Here is an 18,925-nt window from a genome sequence, read left to right as displayed (position 1 = left end):
GGAAAAGAGATCGAGAATTATTTGGTGGGAGGGTGGAGATGGCGAAGCTGATGAGCAACAAATGGATGGCCACCGTGGCAGGCATATGGATCGAGTCTAGCTGCGCCCTATACACCTTCACCATCTACTCCTCAGTATTGAAATCTACCCAAGGCTACGACCAATCAACGCTCGACATCGTCTCCGTCTGCAAGGACATCGGCAGCGTCGGCATCCTCGCCGGCTTCTTATACTCCTCCGTAACATTCCGTAACCGTAACCGTAACCACTCGGGTTTTGGTGGGCCATGGGTGGTCGTCCTGGTGGGGGCCATCATGAGCTTCGTTGGCTACTTTCTAATATGGGCTTCCGTCGTGGGGTTAATCCCTCGCCCCCCGGTGCCGTTGATGTGCCTCTTCTTCTTCTTGTCGGCTCAGGCTATGTCTTTCTTTACCACAGCCAACACCGTGTGCGGCGTGCAAAACTTCCCTTATTCTAGTGGGACCGCTGTGGGCATCGTCAAGGTACGTATATTTATTTTATATTTCAGCAATACTTTTTTTTTTTCGTAATTATTTTTCAGCAATACTTTGATTGGCCATTGACTTAGCAAGATGCCAGTTAGATATATAAATATCAATAATTCAGTGAAGTTCCAAGGTTTTAGTAAACCTTTTTATTCGTTAACAAATATTAATCTATATATAAAAGCAGAATAGCTTTGGCAGTACATATAATTGTATAAGCCTTTATGAATAGCGAAATCCCATGTGTTAATCCACCCAACTCAAACCATGCATATGACAAAAATTAAATATTGTTTGAATGTAATGAATATTATTATTATTATTATTATTATTATATTGCGATAACTTTATTTAGGACCTTGAATTACCGTGCTTTTTTTAAAAGAAATTCTCAATTTCACTTCCTGAATTTTTATTTTTTTATTTTTGTTGAAAAAAATGATATGCTTCTCATTAGACATTCAAGAAGCTGAAGCAACTTGCTCCAACCGGGTAGTTTCATGGATACAAGCCGGAAAATATCCTCAACCCAAGACCTGTTTAGACAATTAGCAACAGCATGTTTGGCAAGTATATGGGCAGCAACATTCCCGTCCCGTCGCACAAACTCCATTTTCCACTGATGAAGACCCAGTGTTGCAGCCTTGATATCTTCTATTAAGTGCCCCTCTCTGCAAGAAGATTGTTCCGAGGACATGACAGCAGATATCACCCCTTTAGTGTCACCCTCCAACTGGACTCGTTGATGTCCCACCTCTTGAACTTTCAAATTGATGCAATTGACTCTTTTATCAATTTTTTCCGTTAAGCTCTAACGGTAACAGAACAGGATCCTCTCTAATTCAAATAAATTAGAGAATATTTCATTAGTTATACTTGAAAGGTATTTTTGTCTTTTCACTTTTTTAAGGGATAAAAATACCTATTTACTATAACTAGTTGATATTCTCCAGTTCATTTATACTAGAGAGGATCTTAATTCAACGGAAACTAGTAGAAAGACCAAATTACACTCTAATTTTTAATTTGAAATTAAAGGTAAATTTGAAATTTTATAGAAGTTCAGGAGGTATAAAAGTCATTTCATCACTTTTAACGTTCAAAAAGTAACATACTATAATATATTGCATCAAATTGAAAGTTTGAAGAGTAAAATCAAAAGGTCTTGAAATTTCAAAAATCCTTTTAAGCGTGTGGTAGTTCATCGGTGCTCTTTGCTTGGCTAGGTATGCAATGATGTCTGTCATTCAACCTTCTGAATTTCTTTGGCAGGGCTTTATGGGTATTAGTGGAGCAATAGTAATCCAAGCGTACGACACATTCTGCAAGGGAAACGCGAGAGCCTTCCTGCTGATTCTTGCTCTGTTGCCTACGTCCGTCTCTCTCATGCTTATGTTTTTTGTGAGAGTCTATAACAAACCAAACACAAGTGATCATGACAGGAAGCACTTAAATCGTTTCACCGCAGGAGCTCTGATCATTGCTGTTTATCTCATGATCATAATTATCTTGCGAAACATCCTCACTTTGCCCTCATGGGCAAGCATTTTTACCTTTACACTACTTCTTTTGCTTCTACTTGCATCCCCACTTGGAATTGCAGTCAAAGCCCAGTTGGAGGACTCCAACATCTGTTCGGAAACTTTGTCCGTTGAGACAAGTCCTTTGATGGAGAACCATGACGACAGAATTCTGCCTGATGATCATGAAGAGGGCATGAATGTTTTGCAAGCCATGTGGACCGTAAACTTCTGGTTATTGTTTATTGCCACGGTAGGTGGAATGGGCTCTGGGCTGGCTTTGATAAATAACTTCAGCCAAATAGGACAATCTCTCAATTACGCTACTCTGGAGATTACCAATTTGGTCTCTTTATGGAGCATATGGAGCTTTTTTGGCCGCATTGGAGCTGGGTATTTGTCAGATTATTTGCTACACACAAGAGGTTGGACAAGGCCAGTTTTGATGGCAATTACTCTTGCCGGAATGGTGGTCGGTCAGATTCTAATTGCTTTTGGTTTCCCCGGAATTTTATATGTGGGTTCGATTCTGGTGGGAATCTGTTTTGGCTCACAGTGGTCACTAATGCCGACGATCGCTGCGGATATATATGGTGTGAGGCACCTGGGTACCATTTACAACACTATAGGTATAGCAACTCCTCTTGGATCTTATATTTTCTCTGTGAGAGTCATTGGCTACTTTTACGACAAGGAAGCAAGCGGGGAAGATGACTCCTGCTTCGGTACTCATTGCTTTATGTTATCTTTTCTGATTATCGCATCCGCGGTCTTTTTGGGTTTTCTTGCTGCTATTGCCTTGTTCTTTCGCACCAAGAGTTTCTATCAACAGGTTGTGCTCAGAAGATTGAAGCATTCTGTAACATCATGAGACAACTTATGTTTCTCAACTGTCTCAAGTGTAATCGCCCGGACTAAATTGTCTTAATTTCATAATTTGTTCTGGGAATTTGTTATATGGTTACTGGTTAGGATTGAGATCAGTGAGATCAGTACGGTGACGCGGGGATCGTGATAACAAATTGTCTTACAGATTTTCTGCTACACATGAAAGAGGAAAGTTGCTGCAAATTCTTAATGGGTGGGAATATGCAGCTTCAGCTTAATGGCTTATTAGCTGAATGCAACAAGATATTCACAGAAATATTGATTAAATTTAGTATGTGGGAATTAATAATGTATCTCGAGAAAGTAATAGAATAGAGTAGCTGATGCCTTAACATATTGATACCGACATATTGTGGTCATCGACTGACTGTTTCCTTCTTTGATGGGAAGCACGACAAGTTATATGATCGAGATGATATTAGATTGTCACATCCCAAATTCCCAATTGAGTTCCACTTTTCCTTATGCTAATTTTTTTTTTTTTTTTGAAATCTCGTAAAAAATACATCGGAGCACTGGTTAAAACATGGACTGAATTGAATTAGATGAATTTCTTTTAATTTTAATTATTTTATAAAATTATCATAAACTCTTATTAGTGATAGGCACTTAGCATAAACTCTTATTAGTGGTAGGCACTTGGCATAAACTTTAAAGCAAGCTTTCTCTTTTGTCAACGCCTTTACATAACGGCAAACTAATGTAGTTGTTGTAATAAATCTATAATTTTCTTACATTTTTATCTATTTTATTATCTACAAAGACTTTTAAATGTTGATAAAATAAAATAAAGTTAGACAATAAATACGTAGTGTTGTTGGATATTATATCATGGTGAATAGACTTGTGTAAATAGAAGTAGAACCACTATACTTTTTGACTATCTCATTTTATTTTATATTTTAAGATAGGAAACGTGGGCAAATAGTGTTTCGGGTCAACGTTATTCGTTTTTTTATCCCCAAGTAGATGTAGATCGAAATTATTTATTCATTATTTATTTATTTTGGTAAGAAAGTAGATCGAAATTAATTAATTACAAGCGAAGGGGACAACCCTTACGCATGCCATGACGATATGCGAAAAATGTTTTTTCATTATTATTTGGGAGGAAATAACACTTGTCCCATAAATTGATACCTCTTTAAGCAATTACTTTGTTGCAAAATGTCCATTTTGTTAAAATAGGGCGTTAAAATAAACATAATTTGGACAACGTACCATGTTTTGAATTTGAAATTATGAGTGATAATTGGTGTTCGCGACTCGAGATATGTGTGTATAGCTATATAGATTAATGATGACTTGATGTATTCAATTAAACGGATTAGACTCCTCAATCTTAACCGGCTAACTTCGTACATAGTTTATATCAGATTCACGAGTCATGCCAAAAATTATCATTCTTAAATGTTGAATGTCAGATTCGGATCGTATCGATGTATGAATATGAGATTATATAGGTTCAATTAAAGCACAACTCATTTAATTAAATGGGTTAGACCATGCTTATCAAAAATTGTTAGCCATGCTTGAAATGCCAATATTGCCTTAGACTATCATTTGGCAAAAACACCTTAAAACTATCATTTTGTAACACTTAGGGTCCGTTTGGTTTGCGGAATAAACCCTGAAATGAAATATTTATTTCCATTAAATAGTCATTCTATTGTTTGGTAAGGATCTATTCCTTGGATTAGTTATTCCCATCTATACAGGAATATCTATTCCTCTAAAAATTTAGAGGAATAGCTATTTCTTATGGAAATGACAAGATTTTCTCAAAAAAAACTTTTTTATTTTTTATTTTTTTTTTTATTTTTTTAATCTCAAACTTAAAAAATATAAATTAATTAATTAAAAAAAAAATTATGTGGGTGGCCTTGGCCAACCCCGATCAGATTCTGGAGGCGAGGTCCTCTAGGAGTGGCGCGGCCACCTCGGAATCTCACAGGGGGTGGCCTTGATCCACTAGGGGTGGTGCAACCACCCCCGGGGCACCTCGGGGGTCCACCCCAAGCCCCAAGGTGCTCCGGGGGTGGTGCAACCATTCCCGGGTCATGCAGGGGGTGGTTGGCCACCCCTGTAATTCTAGGTTTTAAATTTTTATTTTTATTTTTTATAAAGAATGGTGGAGTTTTTGGTAATTTTGGTTCAGTTCTTATTATAATACATATGTTGTTACCAAACTACGGAATATGAATAACTATTCAATTCTGCCCTCCTCTATTCCTAGTGATAGCTATTCTTTTTCCTAACAGAATACCTAATCTTCGAACCAAACAAGCCCTTACTCTCTCAAACTACCATTTCGTTGTAATTTACCCATCCATTAGATTATAGGATTAAAATGGATAGAAATTGGCATATATGACTTACATGTCCATATTAAACTTGAAATGCCCTAATTGCTCCATTTTTTAAGGAAAAAATATGAGAGGAGGAAATGAGGAATTGAGGTGTTGTCAACCACTTAGCCACCTCTCTCTTTCTTTTTTTCTTTTTTTTTTTTTAAATAAAAAATAAAAAATAATTAGTTTTGCATTTTTTCTTCAAAGTCGAGACACCATTTTTCGTCCATTTAACAACTAACAGATGGGCTAAATCACAACAAAATGATAATTTGAGGGTACAAAGGGGTTGTTTATTAAACAACACCCCTCTCAAATACTATTCACTTAATTAATCAAAAAAAATTAAAATTAAAACATTCTTACTTTTATATCACATCATTCACTTTTTACTACTATTTAAATAATAAAAAAAATCACTGAGAAATAAAACTTTATCGCTTTTCAATACTACTTTTTCACTTTTTTATACTAATTATTACACTCATTTTTTTCCTCACCAAACATAAATTTAGCCATAGCAATGGATGTTGTTTGCCAAATGGTACTAAAATGTCACACAAAGATAGTTTGAGTTCTTTATTTTTTACAAATGATAGTTCAAGGCTAAAAAAAGTGTGATTAACTGAGGGTAATTTATTTTTCCTTTATATTTGTCGAAACAAGCAAATCATTGTTGAGTAATGTTAGGTACCATCTTTTTATCCTTATAAAATTGATGTGGCTTTTAAAATCATCATTAAATTTTAAATGAATCATACTTGAATTTTGATTAAATGGTAATTTTAAAAGTTACATCAACTTTAAAAAAATAAAAAGATAGTACCTAACATTACTCATCATTATCATCTATATGTTAATAAGGTACAATAGATGTACTTTAGTCCATATGCATTAAAAAAAAAAAAAAATTAAAATTAAAAAAAAAAATTAAAAACATCAATGATTACTTTTGTGTTCCACAAGTTCTTGGTTCCTCGAAATTTACAAATAAAACTTTTACCAAATTACATATGATTGTATACAGTATGATCTGCTTCTTCTTGTCTTTTCAATAGCAACCTCGTATCATTTTCTTTTTCAACAAATGCAAGGTTTCTGCCTATATAAAACCGGGAAATTATTTAATTTCATATTCCTTGAATCTTCATCTTCTGCCTTTGCCCTTTGGGGTAATTTTTTGAAAAAAAACTACAAGTACTGGGGACACATTTTGATTTAAAAAAGAGCAATGCAACAATTTATATTTTTATTTTATAATTATTACCAGTTTCAATAAAAAAATTTTCCCCATTGGTCAAGAAAAAAAAAAAAAAGTAATTTTCGGCATTACTCGTCCGGAAGACACGGGATATTTTGCATAAAATCCTCGCATTGACTTTTTCATAAACAGATCAGCAGAAACAGGAAGTTCCACATCTACGACAAACTACAAATCCCTCTTCTTACTAGCTCATCTCTGTCGATTCTACATGAATCTGATTGGAAAACCCACTTGGGTTGTTTGTTATGGTTGCAGAAAAAAGTTCTCTGGAAAGCAAATCAAGCCAAGAAGCTTCGATGTTGGGATTGGAGAGGGGCTGCGCGGCCTAGTGAGAGTGGGTTCACTTTTTGTCTCCATTTTCAACAATTACAGCGGCTTTTTCACCAAACAACTGCGACTAGACTTTGACCCATCACGTGGTGTCTCTTCTCTTATAGTTATCTAGATGAGCTCTATTTGTAGTTAAAGCTTCAATATATCTAATCAAATCTTTGGTCGGTTGTCATGCTGTAAATGTCGTGGTCACCATCTAATGGAAATGCAAGTGGGTGTTCATTCATATTTGAATATTTGTCATGTTTTTAGGCTTGTCTTCTGGTTTTGGTTCGAAACATTGGATCCACGAGGGCAATCAATGTGCCCGCAGGACACACTCTGAACCAACCAACATCTGTCCAAGTTGTGTTTGTGAGAAAGCCAGTGGGTTTCTTTCTAACTACCCCCATGAAACTTTAAGTATTCTGAATAAAGAATTTGTGAAAGTCAACTGTATACACTGTTCCAGTTGCTGCCTCAATCTTTTTCTGGACCCAGTTGCTCCATCAAATCCTTAATTTAAAGGGTATTCTTCTTTTCACGGAGTTGAAAAGAAATCTGTCAAAAGGCTTTGAGTGAGAGAGGGGGGATTTAAAGGAACTTTTCTTCCGGAATCTGCAGTCGCCACAGAGAGAGAGAGAGAGAGAGAGAGAGAGCTGAAAATGAAGACCCTTCAGCTGAAATAAATAAGTTGGATATTGAAGAGAGACAGATAGAAGATGAAGGTGGGCCAATGGTAGACGTTTACTGAAAGATAGATAATTTGAAATGGGCATCACGTATTCACGTTCAACTGCCAGAGAGTCTTCTCTTCGTATATAATCTCCATTGATTCCTGGAAGTTAGTCCCGTACTATTGGTGCTTTAGACTCTCCTGCGACAGATTCGAGAGAGAGATGTTATAGAAGAATATCTGCTTCTTCTTTTTCTCTCTGTGTTCGCTGAGATGGCACGCGTTCTTGCCAGTACCCTCCTGTTTTGTAGCTTGCTGCTGCTTTTTGATCCTTCCTTTTCAAGTCCTTTATGCATAGATTCAAGTGGGTTTCGCTCTCGCAGCTTTTTTTTTTTTTTTTTTTCTCTCTCTTTTTCTTAGGCTTCAATTTCTAATTTCTAATTTCAGTGCCTTAAATTTAAGTATCTATCTCAATTCTGAATTGACTTGTCATTTCTACTGGTTTAATTGGTTTAGTGGCACCGTTTACCCTGAACACCACACTGAAGTTTTGTCCTTACAATGGGAGCACCTGCTGCAACTCAACAGAAGATTTACAATTACAGAAGCAATTCCAAGCAATGAAAATCTCTGATCCTAGTTGTGCTTCTATTATGACATCAATACTTTGCGCGGTAAGAAGTTCTTTTGATTAAAAAATAAATAAAATTATGCTTGTTAATGCTTTTTAGATGGTGATTTTTAGAATTTTGTGGAAGCCGAGCGGGATGTATCTGGCCTTCTATTGATAAAATGTCTCACATTTCATCCTAAATACATACTGCTCCTATTTAGAAGTTGTTTTCTTCATAACCCTTTGTCATTGATCTATCTGTTTCTGTTTCATGTGCAATTTATTAGTTGTCATTTGGATGAATAGAAGAAGTCACTTATCCAAAAAAAAAAAAAAGAAGAAAAAGAATAGAAGTTGTCATCCATAATAAAGTCATACTTATTAACCTATCAAAAAAAAATAAAGTCATACTTATTGCAAAACAAATAAGCAAGTAAATATGCTAATTGATTTTCCTGTGAATCTTCTCTTTGTTGCCATATGTGTCAATCATTTTCTTTTGAAACGGATATTTATGATGTGCTTCATCCCTTTGTTACTGTGGCTTATAGAGATGCGATCCATTTTCGGCTGAGCTCTTTACAGTTGATTCTACACCCCGACCAGTTCCTGTACTTTGCAACTCCAATGTTTCAGCAAATTCTTCCCAATCTAGGCAAGCAGCCAATAACTTCTGCTCCAGTGTGTGGGATACATGCCAAAACGTGTCTTTCTTAAATTCACCCTTTGCCCCTTCACTAAAAGGTCAAGCTGGGTTACCAATCAATTCCAATGTTAGCAAATTGACTGAATACTGGCAGTCAAAAACTGATTTCTGCAATGCATTTGGTGGAGCGTCCATGGATGGATCAGTATGTTTTGATGGTCAACCTGTTACACTAAATAACACTGGAACTCCTAGCGCCCCACATGGCCTGTGCCTTGAGAAAATAGGGAATGGATCTTTCCTTAACATGGTTGCTCATCCTGATGGGTCAAACCGTGCATTTTTTGCTAACCAACAAGGAAAGATTTGGTTGGCAACTATTCCTGATCAGGGAGTGGGAGGCACATTGCACCTTGATGAATCCAATCCATTTGTAGACCTAACTGATGAAGTATATTTGGATACTCAATTTGGAATGATGGGTATAGCATTTCATCCGAACTTTGCACAAAATGGGCGATTCTTTGCTTCCTTCAATTGTGATAAGGTTAAGTGGCCAGGATGTACTGGAAGATGTTCATGTAACTCAGACGTTAATTGTGATCCTTCACAGCTAACACCTGAAAATGGTGCCCAGCCATGCCAATACCAGAGTGTTATTGCAGAGTATACTGTTAATGGTACCTCATCCCAGCCTTCTTTGGTACAGTCTCTGCACTCAAAACTTTTCAGTCGGTAATTAATCCCAAATGGTTCTGAATGACTCTCGATCTTTTTCCAGGCAACAAGTGCCAAACCAACAGAAGTGAGGAGGATATTTACAATGGGCCTTCCATTTACATCTCATCATGGAGGGCAGATACTCTTTGGACCTGCAGATGGGTATTTATACTTCATGATGGGAGATGGTGGTGGTGTAGGTGATCCTTACAATTTTGCCCAAAACAAGAAATCATTGCTTGGGAAGATTATGAGGCTTGATGTAAATAACATACCAAGTGAGTATCGGCAAATAATTTTTGTGCATATAGCTTGTTAATTGATTTCTGTTACTAAAACCAATCTGCTGCCTTTTTCATATTTGAAATCAGACTATATATATGGTGGTCCTAGACATGACTTTTCCTTTCTCAGGGGCCTGGTTTACTTCCGTAGTTCTAGTAGTTCACCATTTTTGTCTCACTCTTGTCCCTTGTAATGTCTTTTTCAGGTACAGAAGAAATTAATCAACTTGGTCTTTGGGGAAATTATTCTATCCCAAAAGATAATCCTTACAAGGAAGATACACAATTGCAGCCTGAAATATGGGCTTATGGATTAAGAAATCCTTGGCGCTGTAGTTTTGATTCAGAAAGGCCTTCCTACTTCTTGTGTGCAGATGTTGGGCAGGTTTGAGAAATTTCCCTTCATACAGTCTTTAACAGGACGTTACTGTGCTACCAATATTTAACCTGTACAGCCTGCCCTTTTTTTCAAAAAAAAAATCAGTCTCACATTTAATTCATTGATGAGAAAAAACTTGAACAATACATTCAACTACTACAATGTCATTAATATACTGAGGAGCTTTCTTAGTACACTCCAAGTACAGGAAGGATGCTTTAGCTGGTCGCTCCGTTTGCTTCCCTTCTGATATGAGACCCCCCCACCAATGAAATGCCTTTAGCACTATATGGACATTGTCAATTAATTAGCCATAGCGGCACCAATTTTGGTCATCCTTACGTAATGCCTGCACCACTTGTAAAACGTAACCTTCCAGTTTCACCTTGTGCCACCCCAGCTCTTTAGCAAAAACAGCAGCCCATAAAGCAACTATGATTCTGCAACTAAAAGAACTCCAATAGACCGAAGTTTCTTTTTTCATGTTCACCCACGTGTTATATGTCAATCATTCTTTAATTATCTAGTAAGCAACATAGCAACATATGTATCTTTGAGAAACCTTTTTATATTAAACTTGTCACTCAAAATATTCAAATATTTTTTTGGCGAGTTTTTTTGATTAAATGTGCAATGGAGAGAAACCTTTTGGAACCAAGGAAAAAGTAGATAAAATTTTGCAAATCCCCTGCTTGGCCTTTCACTCCACCAGTGGAGCTATTCTTTTGCAACTGGCTTTTTTTGTAAAAAAAATTACCCTTGATTGATTTCAGTGCCTGCAGAACATGCCTTACTCTCATCTATAGGATTGCTTAATGCTGTTACTATGATCTTAGCAATTTCTTATCTTTTTTGTATCCTCTAGTGGGCATTTGGTTGCCCATAAATCTGTAATCCATTGGGTTCTAGGTAGAATTGGAGTGAGTCCATTGTGTTTCAAACAGAATTTATAGTGATTTAAAGTAGGGGCATTTCAAATTTCACGGGTTGCTTCACTTCTTTCTTCTATGATTATGCTTATGCATCTTTGTTTCATTTTTTACTCGCCTGTTCCTCAAAGGCCTCGCAATAAGAAACAGCACAAGAAATCACCACTAATTTCTGAACATGTTTGACATTTTCTATCGCCTACAGGATCGATATGAAGAGGTGGATATGATCACCAAGGATGGAAACTATGGCTGGCGAGTTTATGAGGGGCCCCTTCCTTACATTCCTCCACAGTCGCCTGGTGGAAATACATCTTCAAGTTCCATAAGCCCAATATTTCCTGTAATGGGATATTCCCACTCTGATGTAAATAAGAAAGAAGGATCAGCATCAATCACAGGGGGCTATTTCTATCGGTCTATGACTGATCCTTGCATGTATGGAAGGTAATTAAGCTTTTTTTTCATCTTTCTCTTACAACTAGTCAGGAACGGAACCAAGAATTCTTATGAGGGCCAAAGCATGAAGACAATAACTTTATAATTGGTCCGTCTCTGCATGTAGTCATTCTTTCTAGATATGACAAGTTGAAAATCCTCCTAAGAGTAATGACACTGTCAAAGACAAAAAAATATTAATCATCAACCAAAATAGAATGAAGATTCTTTCTGGGGACTGCCATTATGACATTTGCAATACTATTGATCATTCCTAACAAGTCACTGGATCTCAATTTTCAGGTACCTCTACGCAGATTTGTATGCAACTGCCCTATGGGCTGGCACAGAGAATCCAGAAAACAGTGGAAACTTTACCAGCAGTGAAATTCCTTTCAGCTGTGCAAGTGACTCCCCCCTACATTGTAGCTCTGTGCCAGGAACTTCTCTTCCAGCTTTAGGTTATATTTTCTCATTCGGGGAGGACAACCGCAAGGATGTTTTTATCCTTTCCAGCAGTGGTGTGTACAGAGTTGTTCGATCTAGCCGTTGTAACTACACTTGCTCAAAGGAAAATGTCACTACTGTTGGAAGCCCTGGCCCAGGTCCTTCTCCCGCTAAATCTCCTGCAAGCCAGTTGACTAACCCATTTAACAATTTTGTGCTCCTATTCTCTTCCTTCTTGCTGCTTCTGCTGGGTTTTGTGCAGTAGATTGCATCCTCTGCATGTCATGTAGACAGTACAGAGAGGGTGTTTTGTTGTAATGGCGTGAGACTTTTGTATTACTTAACCTTTCCTTTTTCTCTTTAGTGTACACCCTGACTAATAAAGTGAATTCAAGTTGCTTTTAGATGAGTTTAATACTTTGTATTTCAATTGTGCAAAATTGCAGAGCATGAAGAAAAGACGATTACTGTTAGCAATTATTGGCTAAAACCGCTAACCGTAATTGTTTAGGCGTTTAACCAGCAGTTAGTGGTTAGTAGAGTGCAAAACCAAGAAAAAAAAAAATATATGATGTCGTTCATATGGTAATACGATAATATCATACTACATATGATATTGTTTCTAGATTTTTTATATACTTTTATATATATTTAAAATTTTAAGCACAAAAACGACATTGTTTCATATATATATATAGGCGGCTAGCCTTTTTTTTTGTTGATAAAATTCCAGTCTTATTGAAGAAGGATCATGAGTATAATGCTCTTACATCATAGAGCAAAAGCTCTGAAAAATTATAGCTGAAGCTATGAGGTTACAAATCATAGATGCTAAAATAAAAATCAAACATTCAAGACCTATTTATAACACCAATATCTGCTAACCTATGATTACTTTTCAGTTGTAACACCAGATTTGTTCCAAACAGACTCAACTCAATGCATAGATAGCTCATCTTCTTCGCTCTGAAAACATATCACATCTACAACCCAAAGGTCTGGACAATCCTTATTCAAACAAGAAATACATACAACAAAAAACAAAGAAAACTCAGCCTCAATAGAAAAATAACCATAAAAGCACAGGTCTGCTACTGAGAAGACTAGATCTACTCCTCATCAACCCAAAACGGTCGAAAAATTACATCATTTTCCTCGTAGATCGCTCACGATAGCAGTTCTAAAAAGAAAACTATTATTCAAAAGAAACAAAACAAGCAACACAGCCAGCAAATCAGCAGCGACCAGAGTGGAAGAGATAATGGACATTGGCCAGCGTTAGCATGTGATGGAGAGGATGGAGGAGAAGGGAGGCGCAGCACCTTGGAGGGCGGGCAGTAGCGGCTAGAGTTGCTGATTTCTAGCATAAAAACACCTACAAAAACAAATAAAACCAGGGAAAAACGCACAGAAGGGGAGGGGGATTAGGAGAGGGGGAAGGGGGAAGGGAGATCCTCTCTTTTTAGGCGGCTAGCGGTTAACGATAAGCGATTTTGAAAAAAAAAACTAAAATTACTAACTGTAACCATTTTCAAAAGCAGTTAATGGTTAGTTTGGTTAGCGGTTAACGGGCGGTTAATAATCGTTTGTCTTTTCACCCCTAGAAGATACTATATGTTACTTTCATTTACATTTTCAGATATATGAATGAAGATACCAAGTAATTGTATCAATTGTAGCCAAATCAAATTTTTAAAGCAAGTTGGGAAGATTTTGTTAGAATATTAACTAAATAATTAAATTTATTCTTTCTTATCCGTTTATAATTTCTATTGGGCCCTCACTCATAATTCTGCACACTTAATTCTCCTTTCTTCCTCATGAACAAAGGCTCACAATACTTTGTTTGAGTTGACATCTGAATTCATGATGCTTCTTCATTGGTCCAATTATTGGTTCTTGTGATCCAAATCTTTGACTCATTACCAATCTTCTTCCACATGGCAAGCATCAGCTGGGCTCTAGTTATTATAACCTCGTCAAAAACATTAACCATTAATTAGTAAAAAAGTGTCAAGTATAATTACTAAACACTGTTGAATATATCATAAATTATTAAAAGGTAGACTGTATAATTATGATTCTTGATTTTATTCTATATAGAATAAAGACTCAAAGATTATGATAACTCCATCAAAGATTCGTTAATAGTAAGATGAATAAATTATATGGAGACAAACTTTGCAAGATTGAGAGAGATTATGCATTTTAGAAAAAATTACACTTAGCCCTCCAATTTATCAAGTGATTTGTAATGTCGCTTCAAATCTATCAATTTTATTAATGCATCCTTCTAATTTATTATTGAGGTTGCTATGTTCCTTCCATTAAGAATTTTTTTGTTAAACCCTAACGGGGATGGAGGGTATAATGAATAATTTGAGTGAAAAAAAAAAAAAAATCCAGAAAAATGAAAAATAGGCGCACACACAAAAAAATCAGAAAAAATAAAAACAAAAAACCTACCACGATTTTTTTTTTTAATTTTTGAAAAAAAAATGGAAAATGAGTTATTGTGGTTTATCTGATTTACAATTAACTCAATGTGGAACCACAATGAACTTAGAGGTCAATGAGTTATGCCAAAAAAACAATTTACACCTTAGAGTCAAATTCCATCAATTGGCTTAACAGATTTCAATAGCGTGATACGTCAGAGCTAATAAAATTGTGACATATATACTATTTAAGTTAGTGTCACACTAGCAGAATATGTTAAATCAGTGGACGAAAATTGATTGTAGAATCTCAATAGTAAATTGATAGAGTACACTAATAAAATTGATAGATTTGGAAGACATTACAAATTACTTGAAAGATTGAGAGTAAATATAATTTTTTCTATGTATAGACAAGATTTCCAACTTCCTTCTCCATTCGAAATTAACCCACTCATTAAAAAAAAAAAAAAAAAAATCACGGAGAAACTTTGTAAATTATTGAGATAAAGATTGTTTTTTTTTTTTTTAATAAGAATCAGTTGCCTTTATTTCAGAATAATTGAACAAAGGTCAAGAGTGGAAAATACAGTCTAAGAAATAAGAGCTTGAAGCTCTAGGTTTACAATTGCGGAAATACAACTGGGGGTTTCCTCAATCCAAATACGTTATTCGGTAGAATGTATAGCCTCCTTTGCTAAACCATGAACAGCCTGGTTAGCATCTCTTTTCACATGACAAATCTTCCAAGATCGCAGAGATCCCAAAACCTCCTTTATATCCTCTACAATCTGGCCAAAAAATCTCCAACTAGCTTCTGATTCCCCAATTGCATTAACAACATTAAGAGAATCACCTTCTAGAATGACCTCATGGAATCCATTTCTCCACAAAATTCTGCTGCTCGAAGAGCTCCCCATGCTTCCCCTGTATCTGGCTCTTGAAACATCTGAATCATCTCCCCCTTTGCTGCACATACCATGCCCTTGTGGTCCCTCACCATGACACCAACTCCCATTCTTTTGTACTTGGAATCAAAAGAGACATCCCAGTTTACTTTATTCAACCCAACCAGTGGTGGTGCCCATTTCACTATACTCCCACTTACTCCCTCCGGAGCATGCCCCTGCTTTCCTTGTGATTCCATAAATTGGAGCAATAAATTCTCACCTTCTTGGGCCAATATTTTCGGATGCATGAACTCCCGGCCATGGACAACTGAATTTCTTCTGGCACATATCTTCTTTGATAAAATTGCAAAAAGATGAACCTCTTCCCTGCAGCACCAGGTGATCAAATGTTCAAAAACATCCAGAAAACAGGAGGCCCGAACAGCACTTTTCTGGAGCTTCCCACGACATGCCCCCAGACATCCATAGCAGATGGGCAGTAACGGTAACGGAGCAAATAACTTTTCCTCATAGGGCTGATTATAAGAATAATATTACTATGAACATTGTATTAATGAAAAAGTACAAATTACTGAAATTAGATTATTTATATATTAATATTATCTTATTATACAAAACTAATAACAATAAAAAATAAAATAATGAATGAGTTGAGAGAGAAAGTGATAAATCACTTTCACCTCCAAAGAGCTCGTCCCACTCCTCTAGTGAGTTTGTACACCTTCTGAGTACGTACGTTGACTTCTGACTTCTTATAGTGCGTGCTGCCGACAACCTCCTTCCCCTTTACTTTGTCTCCGTTACCGGCTCCTCTGTCGTGTCCGGTGTCTCCCTTCAACTATAAATAGATTATTATATTGTATAATTTATATATACAAGCTTCTTTTCCACAACTCTATAGCCTTTTTTTTTTTTTTTTTTTCTTTTCTACAAATACTGCGGAAAAGAACTTTTGGTAACAGATTGAGCACTCTTAAGAAATTCAACGGGTAATTAGATTGATAACAACATTATTTGTTAAGTAGGACAAAGTGAAAATGTTGTGTGCCTGCCTAACGTACGTGGCCCTAAGCCTTCCGAGATATAAATTGAGTTTGCTAATTTAATTCTCTGATTACTTTCAATACTTAAATAACGAGTTATATAGAATTAATTACAAGACTATGTCTTCGAGGGACGTCGGAATTAAGAATTTTACTTGAGAGAGTTTGAATTGTATTGAAATTGTTTTTGATGGGCTAAAAAAAAAAAAAAGAAAGACCCCAAATATTGTTTTTAATAAATTTAAAAAGTTAAAAAAAAAAAAAAAAAAAACCATTTATTTTCAGCCCTCGTTTGGTTCTGTCACTGTTCCACATGCATGGATGAGTTAATATATATCCTTGGCACGAAAAACTAATTATATGCGTGGATGATAAAATAAAGATTAAGACACTCGGAAATTTCTATCACTCAGATATATATGGGCCTATCTCACAATTTTTATAATTTTACGAGTATAACTTTTATAAGGAGTTGGTGTAAACCGGTTCCTTTGTGCCCACCAATAAGAATTAGCCACCTAAGATCATTGCACCAAATCAAATAAGAACCAAAACACCATATTATTAGATTTCTGGTGTTATCTATGAATCTATTATTTTAACTTTGTAGATCGAAATAGAAATAGACCCTCTAGTCATGTAGAACCATAAATGTGTAGATAATAAATCTTAGAATCACATTGGAGTTTTGAGTCAAATGAGGAGAACTTTATCTTAAATATAAATAAAGCAAGCAAGTCGTTGACTGTGAGAGAGAAGTCCACAAGGAGAGATATGGGGGGGGGGGGGGGGAGACTGGGGACTGGGAAGTTCTGTCCCAAAATGATAACTAGAAGTAGTGTTATGTTCAAAAGAAATGCTATTTTTTCACCTTCCATCAAAGCAAGCAAGTGGTTGACCGTGAGAGAAAGAGAGGTCAATAGGGAGGGATCGGGGGGAGTTCTGTCCAAAAGAGATGACAAAGAGTGTTACGTACAAGAGAAATGCTATTTTTTCATCTTCCCCTTTATCTTTCATCTATCTTCATATATATTTTAAATTCACCATTAAATCTATAAGACTCACAGATTTAATGATAAATTTAAAGGTGAATGAAAGATAAAAAAATAGCAGGTCTCACGAACAATCTTTGTGACACCCGGTGTCATCTCTCTTGCGACAGAGCTCCACCATACCCTCATCTTTGATATCTTTGCATTTGCTGCTCTTGCACGCTTCAGCACCAAGAAAGAAAGAAAGTGTTGCCAAAAAAATTGGCTTTAGAAGGGCACAAAGGGCAAGTGTTTCTTAGACAGAAAGGGAATTATTGCTGGCCTCGATCACTTGTTAAGCTTAATTAGCCCCTCTCTCTCTATATATAGGCATTCTTAGGCGAAGAAGAATCTTAATCAAAATGGAAGTCACCCACCATATTATGGTCATCCATATAAAAGTGTACTTTACTAATGAGGCTATTCTCATTTTTTTTTTTATTTTGTTCTTTAATTAGTTTTTTACCCTATAGAGGGAAACAAAGACACAGTGGCCGTGTTTGGCAATAGAATGGAAAAAGAGAGTGAAATGGTACTGTAGCAGATTTGATTTATATGAGATAAAAAAAAATAAGAATATTTTGTATAAAAAAAATAAAAAAATTTGTTTTGTAGCGATTTTTTTTATTTGAATAGTAATAAAAAGTGATTGATATGATGTAAAAAATAAGAATATTATAGTTGATTTTGAAAAGAATCTTTAAAATTTTTGGGTCTAATCCTATCCGTTTTTGCCAAACACAGCCACTTTTTACTCCTCTTTGAAGTTCATCTTCTAGATGTTATTTACATCAAATGATGTCAATAGTACCACATCATTCTAGTAAGTCAAAAGTGAACGGTGGGATAAATTATGAGATAAGGTTTAAGTCAACAATTCGTATTAAAAAGTCGTATCTCATGAAGACAATGAAGTTGACTTTCTTCATAATATTAAAAAAAACATTTAGTGGCTGTCAGACATGAATCTTACGCAATATAATATGAGTAAAAAAAATTAATTATTTACAAAAATAGCACGTCAGTTTGTAATTTTATATTTTAACAAAAATTGTAATACTATTAACAGCACTCTTGTAAACTTTATGATTACTCATTGTGAATTTACAAAGATATCATAAATATTAATTATTTAAACCTAAGTACTCTAGTGTTTCTTGCACGAGTTGATGACATATGGTATGTGATGTCATGGTCTCGAAGACAGTTTCTAGAAATGTTAAGTGCTAATAAAATATGACACTTGTCGGTTTTAACAATGTCAATAATTCTTCTTAGCAGTCGCCCATATGCCAAATTACTTTTACCACATTATTCAAACACGGCAAGCCTGCACAAAGTGACAATGAATCAAAGCTAGGTAGGATCTTTATGGAGAGATTTTTATGGCAATTGGAAACTTTTGTTTAGATTTAAATTTTCTTAGTTTTTATTTTTAGTATTTTAATATGACGTGGCAAAAAAATGTTAATATTACTGTTAGGGGTGGGCAGATTAACTGATTACCGATTACCGACTTTAACCGAATT

General features: G+C 35.7%; 2 protein-coding genes across 2 annotated transcripts; both read left to right on the top strand.

The window, feature by feature from the left end:
* The first annotated feature begins 24 nt into the window (after positions 1-24).
* LOC132175655 (protein NUCLEAR FUSION DEFECTIVE 4) lies at positions 25-3,009 on the top strand. The gene is made up of 2 exons (XM_059587665.2): positions 25-503; positions 1,779-3,009. The coding sequence occupies exons 1-2, from the start codon at positions 39-41 to the stop codon at positions 2,895-2,897; spliced, it is 1,584 nt and encodes a 527-aa protein (XP_059443648.2). The 5' UTR covers positions 25-38; the 3' UTR covers positions 2,898-3,009.
* A 3,660-nt stretch (positions 3,010-6,669) lies between these two features.
* On the top strand, positions 6,670-12,388 carry LOC132176144 (HIPL1 protein). The gene is made up of 7 exons (XM_059588273.2): positions 6,670-7,881; positions 8,034-8,191; positions 8,682-9,479; positions 9,558-9,774; positions 9,987-10,165; positions 11,294-11,535; positions 11,830-12,388. The coding sequence occupies exons 1-7, from the start codon at positions 7,791-7,793 to the stop codon at positions 12,236-12,238; spliced, it is 2,094 nt and encodes a 697-aa protein (XP_059444256.2). The 5' UTR covers positions 6,670-7,790; the 3' UTR covers positions 12,239-12,388.
* The last annotated feature ends 6,537 nt before the right edge of the window (positions 12,389-18,925 follow it).

The sequence above is a fragment of the Corylus avellana genome, chromosome 3 (genome assembly GCF_965113065.1).
Source record: "Corylus avellana chromosome 3, dhCorAvel1.hap1.2, whole genome shotgun sequence".
NCBI classification, from domain to species: Eukaryota; Viridiplantae; Streptophyta; class Magnoliopsida; order Fagales; family Betulaceae; genus Corylus; species Corylus avellana.
Note: the sequence above shows the minus strand (reverse complement) of the source record. Positions and strands in the feature narration are given on the sequence as shown.